General features: G+C 42.0%; 1 protein-coding gene across 9 annotated transcripts in view; it reads right to left on the bottom strand.

Moving 5' to 3' along the window:
* The window catches only part of LOC107383535 (piezo-type mechanosensitive ion channel component 2), a 151287-nt gene that overhangs the window by 107502 nt on the left and 15974 nt on the right, over window positions 1–27811 (bottom strand). For all 9 annotated transcript variants that reach the window (XM_054746758.2, XM_054746779.2, XM_054746762.2 and 6 more), the window contains exons 3-4: window positions 17059–17184; window positions 7976–8018 (exon numbers count right to left, since the gene is read on the bottom strand). In XM_054746758.2, coding sequence (XP_054602733.1) covers window positions 7976–8018; window positions 17059–17184 — 169 coding nt within the window. The remainder of the gene's footprint in view (window positions 1–7975; window positions 8019–17058; window positions 17185–27811) is intronic.

The raw sequence follows: 27811 nt of genomic DNA, 5'->3' as shown, positions 1-27811 counted from the left end.
AATAACAAGGAGCTGAATTGGTTTTCATGAATCGTTCGACGGGGGGCCTGAACAGTTATCTGTGCAGAGTTCCCCAACACAAACACATATGTGTGGATGTGTTTTTGAGGGGGACCATATTTGCCTCGTTCTTCCAGGCACTGGGGGGGGGGGGGGGGTGGAATTATAACAAACTTGTTTATCTCTTGGATTTACTTTATATATGTCTTTTCTCCTATCTATTTGCTCAGCCAGATGTAAATTTCATGTGCACTAAATTTCTTACTCAGTAGTTCATGACTGACCCTAATTCTACTAGAGTGCTGGGGGGACTCTCATCGGTGAACTTTGTGAGTTGGAACGTGAAGTCACTTAATCATCCAGTTAAGAGGAAAAAGGTATTTACACACTTAAAACAACTTAAGACTGATATTGTGTTTCTTCAGGAGACACATTTGCGCATAGCAGACCTGTTTTGAATAAAAAGTGAATGGTCAGGGCACATTTATCATTCTAAGTTCCACGCAAAGGCTAGGGGGGCAGCCATCCTCATTGATAAAAATATACCATTTACAATAACTAATGTCGATTCTGACTCTGCAGGGCGCTATATTATTTTGACAGGGCAACTTTTTTCACTCCCGGTCATTCTGGCCAATATTTGTGCACCAAACTGGGACAACCCTGAATTCTTCTCAAATGTTCTTTCTCGTCTACCAAACATGGTTTCACACCATCTTATACTTGGTGGCGATATAAATTGTGTACTTCCCCTACCCTAGATCGTAGTTCCTCCAGAAAGGCGCCCTTGTCTAAATCGGCACACACAATCCAGCTTTTTCTTAAAACATATGGTGTAGTGGATCTCTGGCGATTTTGTAACTCAACTGCTAGAACATACTCCTTTTTCTCCCCAGTGCATAAGAGTTACTCTCGAATAGATGCTTTTTACCTGGATAAAAGACTTTTGTCTTTGGTAACTAAGTGTGATTATGATGCCATAGTCATTTCAGATCATTGTCCACTAGCCATGAAAATCCGTATTTCTAATACACAAAATAGTTACCGCCCTAGGAGACTCAATCCTCTCCTCTTATCAGAAGAGTCTTTTACTAATTTCATTTAATCTGAAATACAATTTTTTCTTGACACTAATCAAACTCCAGGAATATCATATTCAACTCTATGGGACTCTTTAAAAGCCTATCTGCATGGACAAATCATCTCTTACTGCGCATATAAGAAGAAAACAAACACTGTGCGCCTTAAAGAACTAACGGATCAAATACTGGAACTAGATATGTTACATAGCCATCAACCATCTCCTGATCTAGTGAAAAAGCGTTTGTCTTTGTCGACCAAATTTGATATCCTATCAACGCAGCAGGCAGAATATCTCCTATCTAAATCTAGACACGGATGCTATGAACATGAGGAAAAAATTGGACGGATTCTCGCATATCAGCTACGACAAAGAACCGCCAATCAGACTATACCCTCAATCAATGATGAGCAAGGTTCAGTGTGTACAGATACACAGACGCAAAAATCTTGCCAAGGTTTTGGCACGTCGACTAGAAGATGCTCTTCCCTCCATTATATCGCCTGACCAAACAGGCTTTATAAAGAATCGTTACTCTTTTTTTCAACGTCAGACGCCTTTTTAACATCCTGTATAGCCCCCCTCCACCAGATGTGCTGGAGGTCGTCCTCTCACTCGAAGCTGAAAAGGCGTTCGACCGGGTGGAGTGGGGCTATCTTTTCAGCACTCTAGAGAGGTTTGGATTTGGATATAAATTCATATCATGGATCAGACTTTTGTATACTTCTCCGTTGGCTGCTGTGCATACAAATAATGATTTGTCCCCTTTCTTTGAACTTAAGTGTGGTACAAGACAGGGATGCCCCATGTCACTGCTCCTTTTTGCGGTTAGCTTTAGCTCTGAGACAAAATACAGATATCAAAGGAATTCACCGAGCGGGGGAAGAGCACAAAGTCTCACTTTATGCAGACGACATGTTACTATACATATCACATCCAATTTTAAGTCTTCCTAAGCTAATGGTCCTACTAAAAGAATTTGGCAAACTATCCGGCTACAAAGCCAACGTTCAAAAAAGTGAGCTGATGCCTGTTGGCACTAGCAATGATGATACTTACTTAAATTCACTCCCCTTTAAAATCAGCCCCAAAAAATTCAAATTTCTCAGAATATGGGTCACAGATAAACAAAGATCTTTATGCTGCTAACTACCAGCCCCTGTTATCAAACTTAAATCAGGATATCGAATGATGGGATCCCCTGCCTCTATCTCTGGGGGGAAGAATTAATACGGTAAAAATGAATATACTGCCCAAGTTTTTATATATATTTCAGTGCCTTCCCATCTTTTTAACTAAGTCTTTCTTTACCAAATTAAATAATATGATATCAAATTACATTTGGAACAAAAAACCGCCCCGGATAAAAAGAAGTGTACTTCAGAGACCTCGCTCAATGGGAGGAATGGCACTCCCTAACTTTTTGTATTACTACTGGGCGGTTAACATTCAAGTACTGGGCTGCATGGTGGCGCAGTGGTTAGCACTGTTGCCTCGCAGCACGAAGGTCGCAGGTTCGAAACTCAGCTGCGGCCTTTCTGCGTGGAGTTGCGTGTCCTCCCCATGAATGCTTGGGTTTCCTCCGGGTACTCCGGTTTCCCCCACAGATCACAACATGCCCTATTCCCAAAGTGTGGTGCGCGCACCCCCAGGGGGTGCGCGAGCTGCCGCTAGGGGGTGCGCGAGGTGAAAAGTGTAATGGCTGCGGAGCTCAGAGAAGTCTGTCATATGTCACCATTAGCGTAGAAACTCATTTGTGGGTGGGCCAAAGAAAAAGTAAGTGGGCACAATAAATGTAATTGAAAACATGTATATTTTTGCGCGCGCGCGTGTCCTCCACATGTGCCATAGCTTCATAATAACAATGCGCCGAGCTTCAGCACTCTGGCCTGCGCACGCCGATATGTTCCGTATTTGATCATTTTTAACGGTGTTGGAGAAATCTGAAGGTGGTGAGTCATTCTGGCAGATTGTAATTAACACCTGTCTCATGCAGGTGTTCTGACATTGTAAACCTCACACACAGAACATTGTGGATGTAACAAAATAACAAGAAATGATTCCCATTCAGGCTATTGACAGCGCGCTGAAGATCTGAAGTTCAGAGTGCTTCTGTCAGAGGTCAGACGTGTTCCAGCGGAACCCTGGCTCACGGGTGCACAAATGAGCACATCTGGGCTGGGCAGAAGTCATTTTACAACATTGGTTTAAATAGCGCGAGGCGCGGTGATTTGAGCGGCTGTGCCGCGCGCGCGTGCGCACGCACACACACACACACAGATTCAATAAGCGCGCACGCTGCTTTAACTCCGGCGCGCCGTCAGACTGAAGGCAGAAATGAACGCTGCCTCCACCGTGATAACAACTTTCAAGAGGTTATTTTTCATTCAAGGTCAAATTAAGATATTAGCTTCTATTTTGGGATGACGTATTAAAATCGAGTCCGCTCCAGCCAGTGACTCCTCATAAACCTGACCACATCTCATGTTACTGCAACATTTGCTATTCTAGTCCGCATGACAGCGGATCGCAGATTCAGCCACACCATAAAACAGCAATAAGTCGGTCTGAGGTAAAAGTGAACATCATGGCTATATCTTGTCCCCTATTGACATTTGATTACGCACAAGTAGGTGATCAGCTCAGGTTTACGCAGAGCAGAAGGAAGGAGAGCGCTCTGGCCGCACAGGTTAAACGTTCCTACTTTAAGAAAACCGTTAAATTGCATTGTTTATGTGCTACCTGGGCACTCTAAATATTTATTTAAAATGAAATCAAAGGAAATTGTAATGGTATCGAATGTTTATTAATTACTATTTAAAAAAGTGATGGGGAATTTTTTTAACCCTGTCTGTTTAGCTTGACATCTGATATATATATATAGGCGTTCGATATATATATGTATATATATCAGATGTCAAGCTAAAGCCATGCCCCGATGTGGGGGCTGGGGGGGGGCGCGTCGACATGGTCGGGACATAGAAGGGGGTGCGCGGCTAAATAAGTTTGGGAACCACTGCCCTATAGGTTATAAATTGTAAGTCGCTTTGGATAAAAGCGTCTGCTAAATGAATAAACATAAACCTAACATAAACAAGTACTGCTATGTTGGATAGATAACAATAATGATATCACTGACACTGAATGGCTAAATCTGGAGAGGGCATTTGTAAACTCCACTTCTTTAAAAGCCTTACTGTGTTCTAAGTTGCCATTTCCGCGGCCCGTTTCTAATTTTACCTCTAACCCTGTGGTTTTACCTTCAATCAAGATCTGGAACCAATTTAGAAGATCCTCTGCACTTACAGATCTCTCCCAGGCTGCCCCAGTTGCACTGAATCATTTGTTTGTCCCATCATTAACAGATGGGGTTTTCGATATGTGGTCCAGTAGAGGTATGGTATCACTGTCAGATCAATATATTGGCGGCAGATTTGCCTCCTTTGAACAGTTGGTACAAAAATATCATATTCCCAAATCACATTTCTATCGATACCTGCAACTTAGGAATTTTGTATTCTCAAACTTTATATGTTCTCCCTTACGTCCTCCAACATGCCAGCTGGATTCGATTTTTGACTGCAAACTAGTCAGAAAGCAAACTATTAGCAAGATATGCGAAATACTATATTTGCGTGACTTGAAATCTTTGGATCTTCTCCAAAATAAATGGGAGACAGATTTAAATGAGCAAATCACAGATGACATTTGGCACAAAATAATACAGGGAATTTTTTTCATCTTCCATTTGTCTAAGACATGCTGTCATTCAATTTAAAATTGTACACCGTCTGCACTGGTCTAAAGTTAAACTCTCTAAGATCAATGCTGAGGTTGAACCCACGTGTGACAGATGCGGGCAAGAGCCAGCCACTCTCCTACATATGTTCTGGGCTTGTCCAAAGCTTGATGCTTTCTGGCAGTCCATTTTTGAGACATTTTCTAAGATCTTTGCAAAAAGGCTTGCACCAAGTCCATTCATTGCACTTTTTGGAGTAACTCAGACAGACTCCCACCTAGAGGTGTCGGAAAGAATAATGGTAGCTTTCTGCTCTCTCCTAGCTAGGAGACTGATATTATTGAAATGGAAAGACCTAGCACCTCCAACATATAGTCATTGGGTTAGGGAAATTATGTATCATATCAAGTTGGGGAAGATCAGATACACAATTAGGGGGTCTACTAGAAAATTTTATAACATTTGGCAGCCTTTCCTTATGTTTGTAGACGATATGGAGGCAGACAATATAGCAATGTGAACCCCTGTTGCTGTCCTTATGTTTGGGTTTTTTATTTTTCATTTTTTTATTTTTTTTAATCTGGCTAAATGAGCTCTGCATATCGAACTAGATATTTGGTACTGTGATCAAACTTGTCTGGTATTTTTGGGTGGTGGATGGGTTTTAGTTCTGTTGGACATGTGTTATACTGTAAAATATAACTTGTAAAACTAAATAAAAATACCTTGATCCAAAAAAAGTAGTTTCAGATATTTTTAGAGCCAGCTATTTGCTTCTGAAGCACCATTAGCATTGTTAGCTCAATGTTAGCCTCTAGCCTGCTTCACCTGATATTAGAATAAAACAAAAAAACGTTGTGGCTTCTTGGGGGTACAAGAAATAACTCCTGGGTCACTCTTGTTTACTGGCTTTCATTCTTTTAACAACTTTGGAGCTTTTTGCCAGATGGTGTCAAACTACAAATGCCAGTGCTGCAGCGAACCGATCACCAGAGACATGGCAACCTCACAAATGCACTGATTTAAATAGTAACTATGTCACTCTTTAGTTTGTTTGTTTTTAAGGAGAAAACCCGACAACCCCCAGCTGGCTGAGAATGACATCTGTTTCAGTATAACCTTCAATATGATTGAGACATTAAACTGTTAGAATCTTACATATTGCTCCTTTAATAGCATAAAAACTATTTTAAACCATTGATAAGGGGAGCCCGCATGGCTCATTCATTGTTATTTAAGCTGCTTAATTTTTGGGGCAAAAAGTTTCTCACGATAGCAAAATATAAACGCCAAACTACAGCTCTCACACAGCACCACCTGTTTGTAAGCATGGGAATCTGGAAGTTCTTCCACTATTTAATTGTTCTCTTAATACATGTTGTGTTGAAGGCTTCTGCTTTTATATGGAGTCCCACCCTCTGTAATAAAATCAGGCTTGCTGCTGTTAAGCGTATTTCTATTTACTAGTCAGTGAAATTCCACTCAAACAAAAAAAATCATGAGAAAATGTGCTTTTTCTCTTTTTTAACTGGGCGGAGAATAACATGTTTACTCCTTTGAAAGGGCATAATAACATCTGGCACAACTAGGTCTCTTTTGGCTTTTTCACCTGTTTAAATAGAATTCTTAAAGATTTAAAGATGTTTATGGTGCAAACAACCCAGGAATACTGTCTCAGATATTATCATCATATGTCTGGAAGCAAACAAAGTTTCATTCTAATCAGATAATCAAAGGATTTGTTCAGAAAGGCAGCTGAACAACGGCAACTATGACCGCTGCTGTAATGTCAGGCTTCGTATAATCCAGCGTTTATGCAGCCTGAGGATACTTTTTATGAGGTGTCATGATTGCATTTACAATTAAAGCAAATAAATAATGTCCTTGAAATGACTAACAGGTTTCCAAACCCTTTAAAACTCTCTTTAATCATCCAAACTAATTTCAGTTTTACAGCATTCCCACTGCATCCTGTGTTTGGCCACCGAGGTGCTTTCCTTTACGTTTCAGCCCGAGCTCCAAGTCTAATTAAACAGCAAACAATAAAACACATGGGTACTCCAGTTGCTTCCTAATCACAGCCCGTGTGATTAGAGAGCAACTGGTCACTTCTATCTGACCAAATCTCACATTGGTTTTAAGCGAAAATAAAGCTTGAAAAAGTAACAAGCTGAGTGCAAATCACAGCCATGGAAAAATGCACACTCAGAAAAAAAAGCTGTGCTCTTGAATGATTTAATCCGATCAAGGACGCCGGTTTCCATGTGCTTTATTGTCAAGAAGCTTTGTGCATCCTCACATGGGATGAGAGAGGTGCAAACCATCAGAGACAAACAGCTGGCAGCTCTGATGACTCCAGCTTTCCACCTACTTCTCATGTGAGGGAATTACTGTAACATTAGCGGCACTAAAGCCAGCTCCAATAAAAATATGTTTGGCATTTATTAAAAAAAGGTGAATAAACCAAAAGAGGAGAACGATTAAGAACAGCTATGAATCCTCTGCAGACCTGAGACTGCAGCAGTAAATAACCTGCATGCGCTCCACATGATCCTGAACACAAACAGGTAAATGCAGGAGGGATAAAATGTTTTTATGGCTTCACTTCCTCCACTTACTGTTAGTGTGCTACTCATGGAGGGCTGTTGGGTACTGGAAAAAAGACGAAGCTGAGTCTGGACATTCCCGTACTTACAGACCACGTCTAATACGATCACAGAGGGGGGTGTTTCAGGAACACACACAGGGGCTAAATGAAAAAAGGAGTTGCTAATGTTGTTGAAATGATGCTATATTTAGCATGCTATGCAGCTCTTCCTGCATTAATACTCCATGGTTTCTCAGGCCAGAAATCATGCAGTTATCTTCTCATTGTCCTGGGGCCCTGAAAGTCCTACTGATCAGCGTTTTGCACACCTAGCCTGCATTTGTGGGTCCCATTTCTCACCATGTGTGTCAAAATTATTGCTTTTATTAATCTTAAATTCCAAAAACTGCAGAAAAAAAGCTGTTTCCACTAAAGCAGTTTTTTCCTGTAAATAGTTTCTTCGTATATAGTGTGATGATTAAATCTTGAAAATAGTCGCTTAGACGAGAAATACAGAATCTTTTAGTGATTTCATGGCAAAAAATCCTAATATTAGTTATCGTCTTACCTCTCGAAGCCGATCTGTCGAATGGATCTCTCCCACGATGAACCTGAAACGGAACAAAAGGGAAAGTTTAGTGGATCTAATGCAGAAAATTAACATTCAACTTTGTTTTAGAGGTCTGGTTATTCATGATATTATCAAACAATCAAACTTTTCTGTAGCAACATAATCTAAATAAAAATATTCTAAAGAGTTTTATCCTTCTATAAGAACATAACATTAGTTTAAGACTTTTATCAGTTTATCTGACTTCTTAGTCAGTGTTTATGATGACCAAGTAGGTGTTAAACCCCAGAAAAGAGGCAGAGATGAGAGTGTAGATGTAAAATATGCTGTAAGTTATAGCCGCTGTCCAGGAGCTTAAGGTGAATAATGAAGCTGCAAATCTTCACTTACAAAGAGAACAAAAACTAAAAATAAACTCGGATTGGATAATAAACTCACAAAGTAGCAGGATTTTGGCTAAAGCCTTAAAAAACTTCTGTGGCCAAAATGTTAAATATAAATAAAGAAGAGGCTACTTAACTCTATAAAGAGTTTTAAAGGTGAAGATAAACTATGTGCATTGAGATTTATTAAATTATGACCTTTATTTCTATTTCATATATTCATTTCATGTAATTGTGTTTTACTTGTATTTTATTTATTTATTTAACTTTTCATTTCCTCTAAACTGCTTTTCTTTTTTAACTGTGAAGCATTTTGTGACTTATATTCAAGAAAAGGGGTGAAACTCACCTAAAGACCCTAAAAGCTAATGAGAGTTTGTGTTTTTAAACCTTAAAGACTCCAAATAAAGTGTTCAAGTGTCTTCAAACCAACAAATACAAGTTCTCAGCATTAAAAATTCAGTATTTTATGATGTATCTCCATTTTTTAGCTAAAAAATGATCCAATAATACATTTCTAGAAATAAAATAAAATTGTAATATAAAGGGGATCAGTCCATAGATGTTTGTGATCACACAGAGGCCTAAATTCTGTAAATCCTGCATCTGAACTTTTACCTCTAGAAGCAATAGGCCATTCCTTATTTAGGAAACTTTGACTCAAGAGTCAAAAAGAGGAGAGGAGAGGTCTGTGGGTGAGAGATTGTTGGGAAATTTTAAAAAGGACAAAAACATCTGTGAAGGGAGGAGATGGCTTCATGACTAAACCCCCAAACACTTCAACTCAAGAGTCAGACTCATCAGTCCTCCACATGGACACTCCCATTTTAACGAGTTCTTCAACTAAACCACACCACAGTAGGCTAGAAAATAATGAAACATGTTTTGACTCAACAAAACAACATTAAACAGACATAATAATATAAACACCCAAAAAATATGAAAGGGTGCACAGAAACAAGAGCAACAGAAATGTTAAAGCTGCTGTTAGTGGCTCATTAGGATCCCTGTGGCAACCACTGGTGCCACGTTAAGAAGAAAACAATCTATCATACAGCGCCTCTCAAGATAAAAATCACGAGACGCTTCGCAAAAACAAAGATAACTGAAGTATAAAAAGATTTCAAAAATGATTAAAAATATGTTTAAAAGGAGAAAAGAAAAAAATGTAAGGGAGAGCGAAAATGAATAGGATAGAGGGAAATCAGTGGATCCCGGGAAAGGTGGAATAAGAACAGAATAAGGAGAGGATGGAGATGAAGGTCACACAAAAGCCAGCCTAAACAAGTGAGTCTTCAGCTGCTGTTAAAGGAGACCACTGAGTCCACTGATCTCAGGCTCAGAGGTCCAGAGTCTGGGGACCACAGCAGCAAATGATCTGTCACCTTTGGTCTTTAGCCTGGTGCGCTGCACAACCAGTAGGCTTTGATCACTGGACCTCAGGGACCTGCTGGGGTTGTAGGGACTGAGAAGATCACCAATGTATGATGGTGCTTGTCCATGTAAGGCCCTATAGACCAGAACCAGGAAATGAACCCTGAAGTTGACTGGCAGCCAGTGAAGCTGGAAGAGAAGCGGGGTGTTTGGAGGATTTTGTCAGAAGCAGAGCGCAGGCCTTCTGAACCACCTGCAGTTGGTTCAGGGAGGTTCTGCTCAGACACGTGAAAAGAGAGTTACAGTAGTATAAAATCTAATTTATACTTTTCTATCAGTTCCGAGAGAGAGAGACACACAGGCATGGACGGAGACCATTTGCCCTCATACTTCTCCATCTCCTGGAGAGCGTTGCAAAGCATTTCCCCGCCAGGACAGCAGAGGGCGTAGCGCTGTTCTGTGGTATCCTGTCATGTATCCGGTCCAAGATAGTGTGTTTATATTGTGGGGGGGGGGTTTTTTGCATTTAAGAGACTTTTTAACACGGTCAAATCTGTCCCTCATTTTTCTCCACCTCTTCATGCACTCGCCACCTCTAAACCTACATTTCCCATCATTTCCGTCAACAAATAAAATGCTTGCTACGCATCTTTTCACTCCTCTAGCCACGAGGGAATAAAACTTCATGTTTTTTTAATTTTCCGCCAGGTATTCTTCAAGCTGCTCCGTGTCTGCCGCTAGTTATTCTTGTCTCTTTTTATGTTTTTGAGGGCGCAATGGTGCCACTGTAGACGACAGTGGCATGCTGACCAATCAGAAGCTTTTGTTCTACATCTCGATGGACAGATGTTTAGAAAAGAGAGCTCAACTCCATCCGTCCTTGAGAGGGCTCTGCAGCAGGCTCACAAGGACAGATCATGGCGTTGCATGCATCCGTCCCGACGCAGACGAAGAAGTATAAATTAGGCTTAAGCGTGAGGAGATGAAGGTGTGGAGAACAGTCTCAAGTTTGGAGCGGGACAGAATGGGACTCAGCTTAGCAATGTTCCTGAGATGGAAGAAGGAAGAGCAAACAAGAGAACTGACATGAGAATCTAGGGTGAGAGCTGGGTCAAAGGTCACACCAAGATTCCTAACGGAGGTTTTGGTGTGAGAAGCAAGCCGACCAAGAGTCTCTGACTTTAGGAACCAGCTTGTCTGGGGCACAGATGAGGATCTCAGTCTTATCTTCATTCAGCTGTAGAAAGCTCCCAGCCATCCAGGTTTTGATAGAGTCTAAGCAGGTGTGTAACAGCTGCAGCTTAGACATCTCATGGGGCTTAAAGGAGATGTACAGTTGGATGTCATCTGTGTAAAGATGGTAGGAGATTCCTTTGAAGGAGCTCAGGAGGTGCTGAAGAGGAAGCAGATAGAGGGGGAAGAGTAGAGGCCCCAGTATAGAGCCTTGTGGGACACCATGAGAGAGGGATGTGGTGGAGGACTGAAACTTGGAGACGGTCACAGAGAAGGAACGCTCAGACAGATGAGAGGAGAACCACTCCAGAGCAGATCCCAATATTCCCACCCAGTCCCTAAGGTCACCATGGTTACCACCAACGCCTCGTTAAGGCCACCATAGGAACCACACACCTGTTATTGTACTATCTAGACAAGCAGAACAGAAACTCAGGCTTCATTAAAGCTGCATTATGTAACATTTTTGTTCAAATTAAACAGTTTTATAAATGTATGTCTAGTTTTTTATCTTCTGACTATATGATTAAACCTATTAGTTTTTGCAACGATTGCATGTAGACGTAGCAATAACATTTATTTTGACAGGGTTCAGAGCGGTACCTGCCAGTGAGTGTGTGCTGTAATGTACGTGCGTTCACGTGGAAGCCGTGTACTCCTTCAGTCAGCTGTTCATTTGAAGATGAATCCTGCCAGCAATTCATGCCTGGATCTCTGCTTCTGACCCAAACTGAGGGAAATCCGATTTTGGCCGATTAAAGTAACCAAACATTGCTATAAAGCTTATTCTGTAATTCTTCTCTGGATCTGGCCCACATGGGTTCTGAGCTTCCTTTGGATGTTGATGCAAACAACAGATCAGAATTTAAAGGGGTGAAACACTGAAAACCAGTTTGTAATGATTATTTCATGATTATAATGAGTCACTCTTGAGTTTTTCATGCATGCTGAACATGAAAACAGCCTCCTACACCTGTCTCCAGTATTAGCTTCAGACAGAAAATAGACGGCGAAACTCTAGGATTAAAAATCCTGACAGATCTATGTCACACTGTTTCTGAACAGTCATAGGCTCACCCATCTTGACTTGTGACAGGAAAGGTTGTTGTTGGTTCAGCATCCAGGAAACAGCAGAGAACGTCTTCGCTAGTAGACGTTAACCATTAGCATTAGCAACTCCACCACCAACGTTGCAAAGCAAAGAGTTAGTGGTAAAGTCGGGTTGCTCTGACATTTTTCCTCAGAGTATGACTTACAAGGCATTCGTTCCTACTAGAAACCGCTGCAAATGTATTAATTAAACAAGTGTTTAAATATTTAAATATTTCTAGCCCAAACTGCACCATTCCCTCTTTGAAGCAAACTGACCTAGATGAATCGCAGAGACAGAAAAACAAATTAGATTTCCTTAATGTTATGGTAAAATATAAAAACCACCCACAGAGGTAGATAAAAACCCTACTGCCCAGCGAAAACGTCCAATCAAAACTCAGAAACCACAAGCAAAACACATTCTGTCTAAGTGGCTCCTGAGTCCAAACATCTGCAACATGTAAGCTCACGCAGCCGAGCCTTCAGGTGTGAGAGGAAACCCCCCTTTCCCCAAGTGTGACTTCACGCTCCAGGAATGCTGGAGGTGAAGCGAGGCTGGTCCGAACCACGGCGTGACAGGGGAATATTGTGGGAAAACAAACTGAGCTCAGCACGAAGACTTCTGGAAGAAAGTGTGAGACGTTGTGCCTGCCGAGGCGGAGCTGCGTTGGTTTCAACCCCAGCTGGGTTGCACCAAAAATACCTGTCCTCCAGACTTTATGTGAGCATCATAAAACAGCCTTTGTGCTTCTCGGACCGTTAACCTCAGCACAGCACTCTCCTCATCTCTGGGGACCCGGTGACGGTTACGCCTTTTTCACACGCAGAGAATGAGCAGCGTCAATGTTCGAGTGAGTCATTAGGGACCAGAAAATATCTAACAGAGCATCTGAATCAGGACGAGAAGTCCTCGGATAACACTAACTGTTTGTGAGTGCAGCTCCTCCCATGCCCGAGAATGATGGACAACCACACGGCTTCGGATCATCTGGTGACCCATCACTGACCTGCCCTGACAGCTGGAGGTGTTTGTGTTTTTGGGAAGGTTTTCTCATTTATACTCAATGCAGCTCACCGCTCTGGCTGCTGCAAACAGGAAATTCTAAAGAAAAAAGTCAGTTATTCAGGAGGAGGACGACAGTTTGACCGGGATCGAGGACTCCCTGTTTATACGCCGCTGCCAAAAGGAAAAGGGTGTTAAGGAGGCCAAAATACCAGATACAGAACTATGAGATAAGACAAACGTCTTGTCCGGCTCCCTTTTGGGAGTCAAAATTAAACTTGAGGGTCAGCATCTTGAGAAGTCTTTGTTGTTATTTTTAGTCGGCAGCTGACGTCAATACTTTACAGCTGATTAAAAAATATAAAAGTTGTGAGTAAAAGCCCATCACTTATTCATAATTTGAATTCAAGCAGCCCAACCTTCTTGAAATGACTCAAACCTGCACTGATTGACATCTCTCTGGGCTTTTTCTCTTTGGATTTCTGCTACCTGGATGTGTGAAGAAGAATCTTCTTTTATTGTTGTTGTTAAGAACAAAGGCTCTAAAACTTAGAGGATGAACTTTGTCACCATCGATCTGTCGTAAAGACATAATTTGTTCTCATTTCTTTATTTTCTAAACTCTAAAAACACCAAAGATCACAAAGTATAACAGAAAGACGTATGAGAGTAATAAAGGGATTTTTCAGACATTTCAACTGAAGGATCGTACATTCCTCAGATCATTTTGCTAAAAGTCAAATATTATTATTTTTTTATTTTAAGTTCAATTAAACTAAAACTAGACAGAATACTAATAAAAAACAACCAAAAATCTTAGAGAATCTAAAGATGTTGGATTAAAGTTTCCATATCATGCTATTTTAAACCTTTGGGAACAAAGGTTGGCACATTACTGTTGGCCCTATTGAGATGTCAATTATATTAAATACGAGTTATTTCAGTCAGCCTGAATTTAAACCCGGAACTGAAATGGTTCAGTTTAGCAAAACTCCGCCCACGCTCTCTCCAACAAAACGCGCCTACAACAGAATCTTAAGGGCCTGCGTCTTTGTTCACATATATGCTGCTGCACGGCACTTAGTACTGAAGTGTTCCACTTGGGGGCACACTAGACTATTCAGATTGGATAGAGAGCCGGGTTTGTGGGTAGAACCAAAACAAACTTGGTGACTATAAAAGAGATCAGTTAACTTTGAGATCCCGACAGAATAAAAGACAGCAGCGATACCGTAGATAGTATGAAAGATCTTTAAACCAAAGACGCTGTCACCATGGTGTGTGTGATTTGCTCGTTTGGTCAACTCCACCTACTGGTTAGTCGTATATTTCAGCGTTCAGATGCGTCACGTTAATTTCAGGAGATGTGCACAAATGATGCTTCAAATTAAAGCAAGTTACGTGAGGCAGCCATTTTAAATGTGCGTACATGGCGGTAAACACCAAGTACATTTTGGCCCTTAAGAAAGCCTGCTGGCCTTGGTAGTCCAGTGGTTTAAGCACCTACCTTTTGCCTCGTTTTGCCATGAGCTGATGTAGGTTCTGTAGGTCTGCAGTAATTTAGCTGAAGCGGATTTCATTTAGTTATATTTAAGTTTTATTGACAATTTTTACTAAATATTTTGTGTCTCTAAAGATCTTTTCCAAGCAGCATTTTAGTAGATTTACTCAGCTCACCTCATGGACTCACACTGGCTAAATAAAGTTAAAAAAAATACTGATTGGTCCTTTTATTGTAAACAGATTACCAATAAAAGGCTGAAAACATCATACTAGCAAGTTATGCTAAAAAAAAAGAAATTAAAAGTCTGGCACGCTAACCACTGCATTACCAAGTCTGTTACATGCATCTTTGTAGACAGGACACAAGGCGTTCATGGCAGTTTTTTGTGACTAATGCAGAAGTAATTTCTCAGAATATCCACAGATTATGCAATTTTCAGAACTAAGACCAGATCAGATTCAGGGGGAGGAGAAATGCCTCATGGGGGCTGCTTTCTCATGGATGCAGGAAAAATCTTTACATGGACCAAGTTGCAGCTGAGGCAGGAAAATTCAAATGCAGCCAAAAACTGGTTTGGGGGTATTTCTCAACTAAAGTGACAATATAACATGGTAAACAGCTCCAAAAGGGTGATTTTCCATTATATGGCCCCTCTAAACGCTTCTTTATGACATGCTTTCACTGGTAATTCAGTTGAAAACGCTTGCATATCAATTAGCAAACATCTTGAAATGATTCAGTTTGTTATCTAAAATTAACTTCTATCAGACTTTTAACTTATCTTTAATAAAACAAAATCTAAATCCTGTGTCTAACAGGAACTCTCCATGCCAGACGGCTAACACGCTCAGGTAAAGTAGATAAACAAGATATATGATCTCCTCGGTCCAACTGCCAAAATAATTCCCTGAGAATCCAGTAATAAAAATCTCCTTCAGAAGGTATTTTGTCTCCCCTGAACGGCTCGTGTGTTTCTGGCCGAGGCGATAAGGTTTGTTCAGCTCTCTGCGCTGGAAACGACTCAGCAGAGGAAAGCAAACTGCTTTCATTAGAAAGAACAAGTCATTAGAGCACAAGGTCAGCCTCTGTCAGGTCCAGACAGTCTTTACAGTTTGATACGAAGCTTTATGTTGAACTCATGGACAGCTGTTAACACCCACTCAGCAGCTCACTGTGTTAACTTCACTGGGATCTCTGTTATTTCACCATTTGGTGGCAGGAACGTATTAAACCTGAGTCATAATTCTTCATAAATGCAACAAGAGGGAGAATATTTTTAGATTGTTGAACTCTTTTCCCTCAAAATGTGCATCACCAAACCCCTCTGGCTGCAAAAAACAGCTTCTCAGTCGCTGAGGTCAGGGAAAGAGTACAGAAAACTGACTCTGTGTGTGTGTGTGTGTGTGTGTGTGTGTGTGTGTGTGTGTGTGTGTGTGTGTGTGTGTGTGTGTGCGTGTGCGTGTGCGTGTGTGTGTGTGTGTGTGTGTGTCATATGTGCAGCTGTAAATTGTTCAGATAAATCATTTGAAGCTTTAAAAGTGTGTTTCTACAGAAAGATTACTATAAAATATATTTTGTTCTTTCACAGATTCCAGATTGAAGGAACAAAGTTTCATTTGCAGTTGCACCGATCCTCGTTTTTGGGGCCGATACCAATTTCCAACTCTTGTGTAGCACTGACCAGCTGACAGATTTAATTTTTTTGCAGTTTTAGTTCATCTCAAAGAACAATACATAACATAAATCTTGATTTTTCTCAATTTCTGATTAACTCTAAAATTATGAATCAGGAAGTTTGTTGCTAGAATAATTTAGCACTTAGCTTTGGTGGACTGGGGAAAAAAAAGATTTTTTAATTGCTGCTCAGAAATTTTGAATTCACAAACTGAAAAACAAAATCTGAGGTTTGAGTTTCACTTAAGTCGATCGTTGATTGAAACGATCAGCCGATGCCGATTAGCTCCGATATCTGAAAGAATGGCTAATGGCTAGTCACTGTGGATTGAGGATCCCTGCATTGGTTCTAAGGTATACGTTTCTAAATGTTATAGTGGTAGAACAAGATGTGCAGCTGAAAGCTAGCTCTGCTACGATTACCAAAGAATTGTATGTAACTAGATTTGCATCGCTTTGTTTGTGACAACATTAAGTAAAGTTGTTTTTTTTTATTAAAGTTATTGCTCTTTATAATAAAGAGAAAAATGGCCCTTCACATTTGAACCACCTCACCTGGGCTAGCCGTTAGCTTATCAATCCTTCAGAATTAATCTCTCCAATCCGAGATGATCTACATCAGATAAAATGTTTATTGTTTACAATCTTTTCACTAAACCCATTTCTGACATGGTTTTGAGCTTTAATCCTCTGTTCTACTGATTTTTCTAACATCTTCTGCACTCTTTTAGAAGACTGGAGCAACAGAAAGGCTGGATGATGAACCAAACCTCCACCAGCCTTGAGGCCTCGGCGATAAATGCTGCAGTGTACTCACAGCTGAAGTTGGAGGAGATGGAGTTCCCGGCCAAGAGGCTGTTGACGGTAATCTGATAGATGATGTGGAGCAGCAGAAAGGACATACTGGTGAAGCAGAGGGACTGCAGCAAACATCCTGTGTGGCCTGAAGATGGAGAACATGCACAGTGAGTTCAACACCAGGAAGTTTAAAGATTCCCACCTGCTGAGTTTTATGCTCATGCACTGATAAATACAAAAATACGTGGTTTTCCTGGTTTGATTTTTTTTTAACAAAAAAAACCTTCCCTGAAACTGAGCTGAGCAACAAATAAAGTTCTTGGTAGTTTTTTTCCCCTCGAAGCAGGTTGGACAGCTGTTTCCTTTTCCGGTTGATCTGATGTGCTACAGTCAGAAGCTGGAGGGCAACTGTGAGGAAACAGAACTTTCTGTGGATCACCCAGTGCAAATCCTGGCAAGAAGCTCCGCTACCACCAAACAGAGCTCATTTCTGTTGAAAAGTCAAATAAACAATGTGGTGCACCGCTAAATCTTTAATTCATTGTTGGAGTCGTCGAGGCAGCCTTTGGTTTCACGGCCGTTTGTGTCCATAAACAAAAACATGGCCTGTCTGAGGCTTCACGGGTTTTAAGACGCTGACTGAAAGCAGCAGTTTCTTTTACGCAGGTAAAGAACAGAGCTGCAGGAGGACTTGAGCCATCCTGGGAGAGATGGATGAGATGAGGCAGGGGAGCTGCCACAGCTGGCTAACACATGGCTAGTTTATAGGACACCTGCAGGTATTTGGGATCATTTCAGCAGTTGTTATGGTGGTGATTCTCTAAGATAATTCATTCTTACAATAAAGACAAAAAGGAACATTTTGATCTGAACTTACTGGTTTTTGTTACTAATAAAATAACAAACAGCTGCATTGTGTGTCAGTTTGCATTATAAACACATTCTGATCTGGTGGGTAATCCACATTTCCATCTCATTAAATTTATTGCATCCTTGTAGGGATGTTTTTGTTTTATGGTGGTACACAACATCCTGGCTAAAGCAAGAAAATGAGACTTAAGACAGCTGGGGCCCTAAACTTATCAAATGTGTCACACAAATCACCATGTTTGGGGTTATTAGCTGTTAAAATGATAATAAAATTAATGTAATTCTCCAGGGATTCCACTGGGAGATCGAATAATGCTCATAAATAAGAAATATATGCTTTTCCCGCAAATTTCTGCATACAAATTCGCCCCAGAAGATTTGGTTTCTCACATTTTTGTTGAATGATGGCAGTCTACGTCTGGTGGCGCTAGTCATAAAGAAATAATATGGCACCAATCAGTCCTGACACGCTCTCCTAGGAGGGAATTTTATTTGCACCTTAAACAGAAGGTATTGTTCCAGTTTAACAGTTTGTTCTTTCCCAACATCATTTAGAGAATTACACCCCCCCCCTCCCACACACACACACACACACACACACACACTTAACAGCATTTAGATGATTTTAGAATCCATGTAATTAATCCCTAATTAAGACACTTGTGCTAAACAAAAATCAGAGCGTTTACGTTTGTGCAACACTTTTGTCTAAAGTGCCGTACAAATGAAGATGTAACGATACAGCTACTATCAAGGTTAACAATAAAATATGTTTATGTTTATTTAGCAGACGCTTTATCCAAAGCGACATACAATCTATAACCTATAGGGCATGTTGTGATCTGTGGGGGGAAACCGGAGTACCCGGAGGAAACCCACGCATGCATGGGGAGAACACAAACTCCACGCAGAAAGGCAGCAGACGAGTTTCGAACCTGCGACCTTCGTGCTGCGAGGCAACAGTGCCAACCACTGCGCCACCATACTTTTTTAGTATCTTTTACTATTTGAAATTCTGCTTTTTGTTATGGCCCAATGAGCTCGGTCGTAACATTATTGGTCATAAGACAGTCTGCAATTCATGCTGGGACTGTTTAGTCATCGATGGGAATGATAAGAGCTGGGATAGCAAGCATAGCAGTGGTAGGAGAAGCCATGTGGTTGGATGATCTGGCCCAGTGAGGTGATGTACACGGCAAATAGAAGAGGTCCCAGGGCTGAGCTTTGGGGAACCCCTGAGGCAAACCGTAAGTAAGTAAATTTTATTTATATAGCGCTCATCACATAAAGAATCACAAAGTGTGTCACAGAGATCAAGAAAACAAAACAATTCATGAAGTCATAACAAAATGTTTTTAAATAAACTAAACAGCAAATATTATAAAATCAATTAAAATCAGAAAAACAAAGTCATGAAATTATAAGATAATAAATATACAACAAATGAAAGATGATTAGAAATTTGAGTTTAAAAAGAACAACACACAAAAGACTTAGATAAAAGCAGCTTTTAATAAAATGGTCTTCAGCTGTTTTTTTAAAGGTGTTCAGACTATCAATGATAGGTAAGGATAAAGGAAGGTCATTCCAAAGTCGGGGTGCAACAGTCTGGAAGGAGCGATCTTTTCTTTGGAACTTCTAGAAGGTTCTGGTGTGTGGACCTGAGGACTCGGGTTGGAGCAGAAGGTTTTAACAGTTCAGTAATATAGGGAGTAGATTGACCATGCAGAGCATTGAAAGTTAAATTCAGGATTCTAAAATGAACTCTAAAGTTAACGGGTATCCAGTGCAGAGACATCAGAATAGGAGAGATGTGTGCTCTTCTGTTTGCTCCAGTTAGGAGCATCGCTGCAGAGTTGGCACAGAACCCATACTTCCTCACGTTACAACCAAATGAAGGCGGTCAAGGGCTTTTTGTTAAAACATGTGAAGAGTGTGTTACAGTGATCTAGACAGGAGGAGATAAAGGCATGGAGAACCATTTTAAGTTCATGTTTTGACACAACATTCGCGGTTTGGAGCTATTGCTTAAGGGATAAAAAACTGTTTCCGACCAATATTTTTGAGTGGCCTTCAAGAGACATAGATTGGTCAAAAATAACACCCAAATTCCTCAAGTTTGACTTGACAAAAGAAGGTAAATGACCAAGTTGTTGACTAATCAGGGGAACTATGCTCTCAGGGGCAATGGTCAGACATTCAGTCTTTTCAGAGTTTCACTGAAGGAAGTTATCTTTTAGCCAGCTGGTGACAGCTGATAAGACACTAGTAATTCAGACAATTTATAGAAGTTCTTAAAGAAGCAGTACAGCTGAATGTCATCTGCATATAGGTGATAAGAGACATTATGAAAAGAATCAATTATCTATCCAAGAGGGTGTATGTACAGTAAACAAGAGTGGACCCAAAACAGAGCCTTGGGGTACCCCACAAAACAGATGGGTAGAATCTGACAAGATTTGGTTTATACAGACACCATAACTTCTGTTAGAAAGGTACAATCTAAACCAGTCTAGAACAGTTCCAGAGATCCCCACCGAGTCATGAAGTCTGTTTATTAAGGTGCTGTGATCAACAGTGTCAAAAGCTGCAGAAAGATCTAACAATACTAACACTGTGAATTCCCCGTTGTCTGCAGCCATCATGATGTCATTTTAGAAATAAAAGACCCTTTTAAAATGGGTCTGTAATTTTTAGGCTGAGATGAGTCCAAACGGGGGTTTTTAAGGATGGGTTCGACAACTGCATGTTTGAAAAAAAAATGGATGGATTAAAATCCAGGCTCCCCAAGACAAATCACCAAAAAAGCATTAAATTTTTATATAGCTTTATGCAACTGTGCTACAAGTCTCCCCTAACGGGATCGGTCACTCCAGTGCCCATTTAACAAGGCACATGATGCTTTACATGAAAAGCTAGCTGCCAATATTAGAGCTGTACTTCACTTTTGGACCAGTAAGACAGAAACACCTTCCAGGGGAACGTACAGTCTAGAAGAAAGGACAAACAACAAGTCGCACAATATGTTGTTTGCTACAGCTTCCTGGGTCACCTTAGTGGCTTTTTAAAAGCAAACTGCACCTCATGAATCATTCAAGTGCAACATTTGGTATAAATGAACTTGTCTTTTAGGATCGGAGAGAGGCTAAATTTAACAGACCATCAGAACAAGAGGAGTGAATTCTGTTAAATGGGTTCCCTGATTGGATTTAACATAATTCAGTAAAGAAAACACCTTAAATGATGTTTAAAAGTTGTGTTTGTTTCCTAATGCTATGTCTGTCAAATCAACACATTCTCACACCGAAAGTGTCAAAATATGACGCGTGTGACCAAGCCTCAATATATGACGATTCGGAATACCCCAGCACGTCAGAGATGACCATCAGGGACACACTGATGATGCACCGTCCCAGAGTGTCGGTATCCGACGCCGGTGGTGAGACGGACATTAGAATGACTTGTGAACTACTTAACCTTCCCCTCACCCCAATCCTAACCTTAAGGTCACAGTTACTGACCTTAAGGTTAGGATTGGGGTGAGGGGAAGGTAAAATAGTCGAATAATGTCCGTGTGACCACGGACGTCAAACACTGATGCCAGCGGAGCCATGTGTCACTGCGTGTCCCTGATCATCGTCTCCTGACGCGCTGGGGCATCCCGAATCATCATATATTGAGGCTTGGTTGCACGAGTCATATTTTGACGCTTTGGGTGTGAGAATGTGTTGGTCAAATGGCTGTTTCCTCCCTGATGACAGACGAGTCTCAGCAGGCTGCTTCAGTAGAACAACATCTGACGCCTCAGGCACTTTATCTTCACCTCTTTATGACATGGATCTACAACAATGCAAACATCCAATAAAAACACACATAAAATGTTAACTGTAATCAGCTATGTCTCAAATGTGTCTATCAAAAGCTAAAACTGAGATAAGCTGTGTTTTATGTGGATTGGTTTGTGGTACACCAAGGAATGTTTTACAATCTTTAAAGAGCCACATTTTCTAACCAGCATCAAATTATGTTATTAATGCTCCTTTATGGATTTGATTTATTAACATATAAACACTGAACCTCCACCCAGCATGGATTTACACTCACAAGCACAGACTTAACCATATTTTAATAATGTCTCTTTAAAACTACTTCTGCTTCTTTGTCAGCTAAAAACAAGAAACTGAGGCTACAAATCACACAGGCTCACCAAAATTTGACAATAGAAGATTGGAAAAATGTCTGGTCTGATGAGTCTCGATTTCTGCTGTGACATTCAGACTGCAGTGTCAGAATTTGGCGTCAACAACATAAAAGCATGGCTCCATCCTGCCTTGTCTCAATGGTACAGGTTGCAGGTGGTGGTGATGTAATGGTGTGGGGGAAATTTTCTTGGCACACTTTGGGACCCTTAGTAGTATTTTTTTTTATATATTTTTTTACCATGTCCTGTCTGGCTGTGAAGCAAACAGAATTGATGTCTGAATGCTGGTAACAAGCCTTACAGATTTACTCTCAGGTGGAGCATCAAAGCATCTGCTTTTAATGTCACGCCTGATACTTAAAACTTTATTGTTGTTGTTTTTGAATGCTTTGCAATTCCGACAAGACACGGAGTCAGAGGTGAAAGAGAAAGGAAAAGACAAATGGTGGGGAGATAAGGGGGAAGGGGGTGGGGCCCACAAAAATAAACAATAATTAACAAGAGTCTGCTTCTAGACCTCCAGAAAGAGAAAAAATGGGACACACAACAATACATCAGGAGCAAGCTATCACTGCGTTAACCTGATGATGAAATATAAAATCAACATTGTTTAACTGAGCAATCACACAATAATAAATCATAGTGCATGTAATGGAAACTACAGCCTTAAGACATGTGTTGAATGTGCCCAAACCCATACTTTTGAGAGCACCATGTGAGCACCTGTGTGTGTACACACGCTTGTTTATGTAAGGTTTCTCTATAGGAGCGTCCAATAGAGTGTGAGGGACCACAGATCCGCCCCCCAAAGATGCGTAGGAGATGGGGGGAGCTCCAAGTCCCAGAGATCCAGGCGCGGCCCCAGAACACAGAAACCCCAAGGAGAATGCAACCAGAAAGGCCCCCGCCCCCCTCGAGAGGCACAGAGGATCGCCCCGGGGGGCCACAACCAGCAGCCGGCAGAATCCCTGGAGAGATCAGCGGCAAGCCCACAGGCCCGCCCGCAGACTCCCACCCCCTAGCCGGCCGAGCCCGGGACCCAACGACCTGGGACCCAGGGGCGACCACCCCCGCCGGGGACCCAGCAGAGCCCAGGGACCCAGACCCCACCAGGCAGCCACCGGGATCGACCAGGCAGGCGCCAAAGATCTTAAACACCCTGACCAGGGAGCCAGGACTCACACTCAGGCAGACCAAGGCACCACACCCCCACACCAGCTCCCCCACTGGCTCCAATAGGCACCTCTGTTGTCAAACTGCCACCCAGGGCATGGAGATCCCAGCCCATCCTGCCAGGGCCCAAAGCAGCAGCATCGCAGAGCTCCACGGAGCCCGAGGGCACCAACCCAGCCCCACCCCAGTAGAATATCTACGCCCATCCCAGCATTTGCACAACTTCCAGAATATATAAGACATATGACATCCTGGTAAGGTTGGGTCCTCCCCCTCCTGGGCCTGCCCCTCCCCTGTGATGAGACAGCAGAGGGGCCAAGGTCTACCCGAGGACCCCAAACCCGGGCCAGGCACTGCTGCATCTGCCTGCCTCCTTCCCGACAGCATACATGTCAGGACCCGACCCCCAAGGCCCTGCCCAGATCCCCACTCGGGGCCGGCCACCCCCACACCCCGAGCCCCCAGGCCCCCACCCAGACCCGCCCAGGGGCAATGCAGCTGCCAGGCAGTTACCCATGGCCGCCGCCAAGACCTCCAAGGGGCCCCACTGACAACCACCAGTCGTCCACCCCCCGAGCCAACCCAAGCACCTCCAGAGGGGGGCAACGGCCCCCCAGTCCAAGACACCCCCAGTGAACCCACCTCCAGGGAACATCCGGATACTCCAAACTCAGACCCTCCACCCTCCCACCCACATCATCCCGCAGGACAACATCAACGGTCCCCCATCATCGCTATGTGATGGAACTGATCAAAGGAGCCCAGAGAGATTGATTTGAAGTGGAAGCAGAGGCTAAATCCAGTGTAATATGATCTAACAAAAGATTTCTATACTGGTTAATGCAGAGAGTTTCTCTATTTTTCCAATTCATGAGGATAATTTTCTTAGCGATGCATATGGCAGTCAGAACCACGTGAGCCAAAGTTTCAATCGGGACATTGTCCAGGTTTCCCAGCAAACAAAGAGGGGGAAGTTGGGATATGGCATTTCAGACATTTAGACAGATCCTCACATACTCTACCCCAAAATTCCTGGACAGGTGGACAGGACCACAGTGCGTGAATGTAATTGTCAGGAATGTTGTTTGTGCAGTGTGTACATGTGTCAGATGATACAAACCCCATCTTGAACATCTGATGACCTGTATAGTGTACTCTGTGTAGAATTTTGTACTGAATTAATTGTCAATTGGGGTGTCTGATCATTTTAAAAGTTTTTAAACAAGTTTGGGACCAGAAGTTCTGGTCAAAGCTGACTGACAGATCCACCTTCCATTTTTCAATAGGGATTGCAATTTTATCGTCTATTTTGGACAGTGTCTTATATACTCTAGACAGTAGTTTGGGGTGTTTGAGATTACAGAAGTCAAATACCCTTGGTGGTGTTTGTAATTCTACTTTATTTAGCTTAAATTTTGTTTGACTACAGATTTAATTTGGTGATATTCTAAAAAGCTATTCTTTTCCATTCCAAATTGGGAGACTATTCGATTAAATGGGATGAAGTCCAGTCCTTCATATATGTGTTCCAGGTATAGGATTCCTTTATTTTTCCAGTCCGGAAGGTTCATCATTTGGTTATTTTGCTAAATGTCAGGATTATTCCAGATAGCTGTGCATCTGCATGGTATTAGTGAAGACTCTGTCATTTTAAGATACTCTCACCATGCTGTCAGAGAGGTGCTGATACTAAAGTTTTGAAGCTTTCATGTTTTCTTATGCTTGAGCTAATAAATGGTAAGTCTGAAAGCTCTATCATATTGCAAAGTGTCTGTACTAGGGCTGCAACAACGAATCGATAAATTCGATGAAAATCGATTACTAAAAGCGTTGGCAACGAACTGCGTCATCGATTCGTTGTGTTGCACAACTCTTCCAAAAGCCCCCTCCCCTCCCGCCCGCCGTTGCGCGCAGACCGGAGAGCGGCGGGTGTTTGGAAGAGGAACATGGCAGAAGCAGCGAGACCCCAAAAAAGTAAAAACTTCTAAAGTTTGGGAGCATTTTCAGTTAAATCAGGCAAAGACATTCGTTACCTGCAACGTTTGTAGGTCAGACTTAGCATGGCACGGGAGTACCACAGTGATGATGTAGCATCTTAAACGCAAGCATGTCAGAATCATCAGCGAGGAAGGAGAGAGCTCGGTGTCCGGGTAAGTTAAAAACTTTTCAAAAGTGATTCACCCAAGCCCCGGATTATTACACAGGCTAGACATGCCCTAAGCTCGTAAAACAAAGTCTATAAAATCGTAAGCGCGACGCTATTAGATGGGGGGGGGGGGGGACTCGCGCTGCTGCGAACCGGTTCCGCCGTCACATTCCCGCAGAAACTGGTTGATCACACCGGGGCCAGACTACTAGCATGTGGTTTTACAACCACAATGTCCTCAGAAGCGAAAACGCTTTTAAAAGGGAGGGAGGAGTCCTAACTGTTGCTGCAGGCGTGTTGTGTGAGAGTGCAGTTATATACTGGTTAATATATTTTTGGGTTCAGTTGCTTTCATGTGGCCTAATGTGAGTCTATTTGGGATCATTGGAATGATCAGCAGCATCTCTTGATGTGACTTTATGGCAGTTGCCCAGGGCATCATCACAAGGAGGATGGCATTCATTTACTTTTGTTTTATTTGGTATTTTTTAAGTCATTTTTGGAAATAGTGATTAATTTTGATTAATTCACAGCCTATGTTTAATTACATTGAAAAATTAGTTGTTTGACATCCCCAATTATAATAAATGTCTACAGATGAGATCAAACAAAACAGATGAGAATTGCTCTTAAAGAGCAAGTCACCCCCAAATAAACTTTTTTTGCTGATAAACTAAATAAACGAGTGTCTAATCATGCTGCAGACACGTGTCGTCAATAATTTGGCACTTCAGTGCATCTTAGTTAAAATTTAAATATTCTGCCTAAAACTGGCAGTGTTGTGCCGTTGTCAGGTAAAAACTCTGCACTGTATTTGAATTTGAATCTGCCACCGCTATTGGCTAAGAAGTATGCTATGATGTAAACTGGTACATTATGATGTCACAATGCTGTCGTGAGCCTGAGTGTGTGTGTATTTGTTAGCGGCTCCGCCCTCTCGGTCTGCCAGGCAACAGCATGTGTTGCATTTTTCAAACATGAAGTGGGAGTGGAGTTAGACCCTGGTAGGGGTTGACTTGCTCTTTAAGCTGTTTAACTTGGACCAAGCATTTTAGGTCACAGATAGGTGTAGCTTAGGGTCTCTGTCTATACACCTTAAAGGACAATTTAGGTGATGGCATGTTGTTTTTCTGCTATTGAACAGTTTTCTACTAATGTTGTGTTTAATAAAGTGAAGGAAGGAGAAAAATAACGTTTCCCTAGCAGTTTTTAAAAATGTCCCTATGTAATCCGATTAATCGATTAATCGTGTCGAGACCCCATCCGATTAATCGATTATCCAAATAATCGTTTGTTGCAGCCCTAGTCTGTACTATATCTAACTAGGACTCACCTAGTGGGTTATCTTGCCACCATCTTGGTATATATTGCAGCCTGTTGGCTAAGAAATAATAGTAAAAGTTGGGTAAATCAAGTCCACCTCTGTCTTTGGTCTTCTGAAGCATTTTTAAGCTAATTCGTGAAGGTTTATCCTGCCAAAGGAATTTAGTAATTGAGGAGTCCAGAGATTTAAACCAGTCAGCTGGTGGTTTGTTTGGGATCATCGAGAATAAGTAATTTATTCTGGGTAACGCCTGGGACACACTGGCCGCGGAAGCGACGCGAAGCGCCGCGAAAATGGGGCCGCCTTCATTCGGCGCCCTTGTTAAGCTATTCTATAGACCACATGGGCCGCTGAAGCGCCGCGAATCGCCTCGCGCCGGCGCGCGCCGGCGCCCCAGCCCGCGCCATGCAGCGATCATTTCGGCGTCGGCTCTATTTTTTTCGCGAGCCGCGGGTGAATCGCGTCAATTCTGGCAGGAAGTCAAACCTAGACATAAGAGGCAGGCAGGTAAAGTTAACAAAATAAAGCATTTCAAAATAAAATTCCGCAATAGTCAAATGTGTTCGTAATCAGACACTGCAGAAAAACCACACGAACACACACACACATCGAACTTGTGTGCGTGTGTGACCACGTGAAGGGGTGTGTGGTTTTGGGTGTCTTTTCACCGGAGCAAACAGGACAGAGAGGCAGAAAGTCTGAGGCAAGCAGTTAAGATGGATGACTTTAAATTAATTATGGAAGTTGAGAAACACAAGGAGCTGTACGACCCCCGAAAAACATGATTATTTATGTACCCATTTCGGAAGAAACTGCTAGGATACAGCTGCAGAATTGGAGCGGGTTCCAAGAGATTCAACTGGCAGAAACAACTCATACCATAAGTTCACACACACACACACACACACACACACACACACACACACACACACACACACACACACACACATACACACACACACACACACACACACACACACACACACACACACACACACACACACACACACACACACACACACACATGCGCGCGCACACACACACACGCGCGCGCGCAC

The sequence above is a fragment of the Nothobranchius furzeri genome, chromosome 11 (assembly GCF_043380555.1).
Source record: "Nothobranchius furzeri strain GRZ-AD chromosome 11, NfurGRZ-RIMD1, whole genome shotgun sequence".
Classification (NCBI taxonomy): Eukaryota; Metazoa; Chordata; class Actinopteri; order Cyprinodontiformes; family Nothobranchiidae; genus Nothobranchius; species Nothobranchius furzeri.
This window is presented reverse-complemented; position numbering and strand designations above follow the sequence as displayed.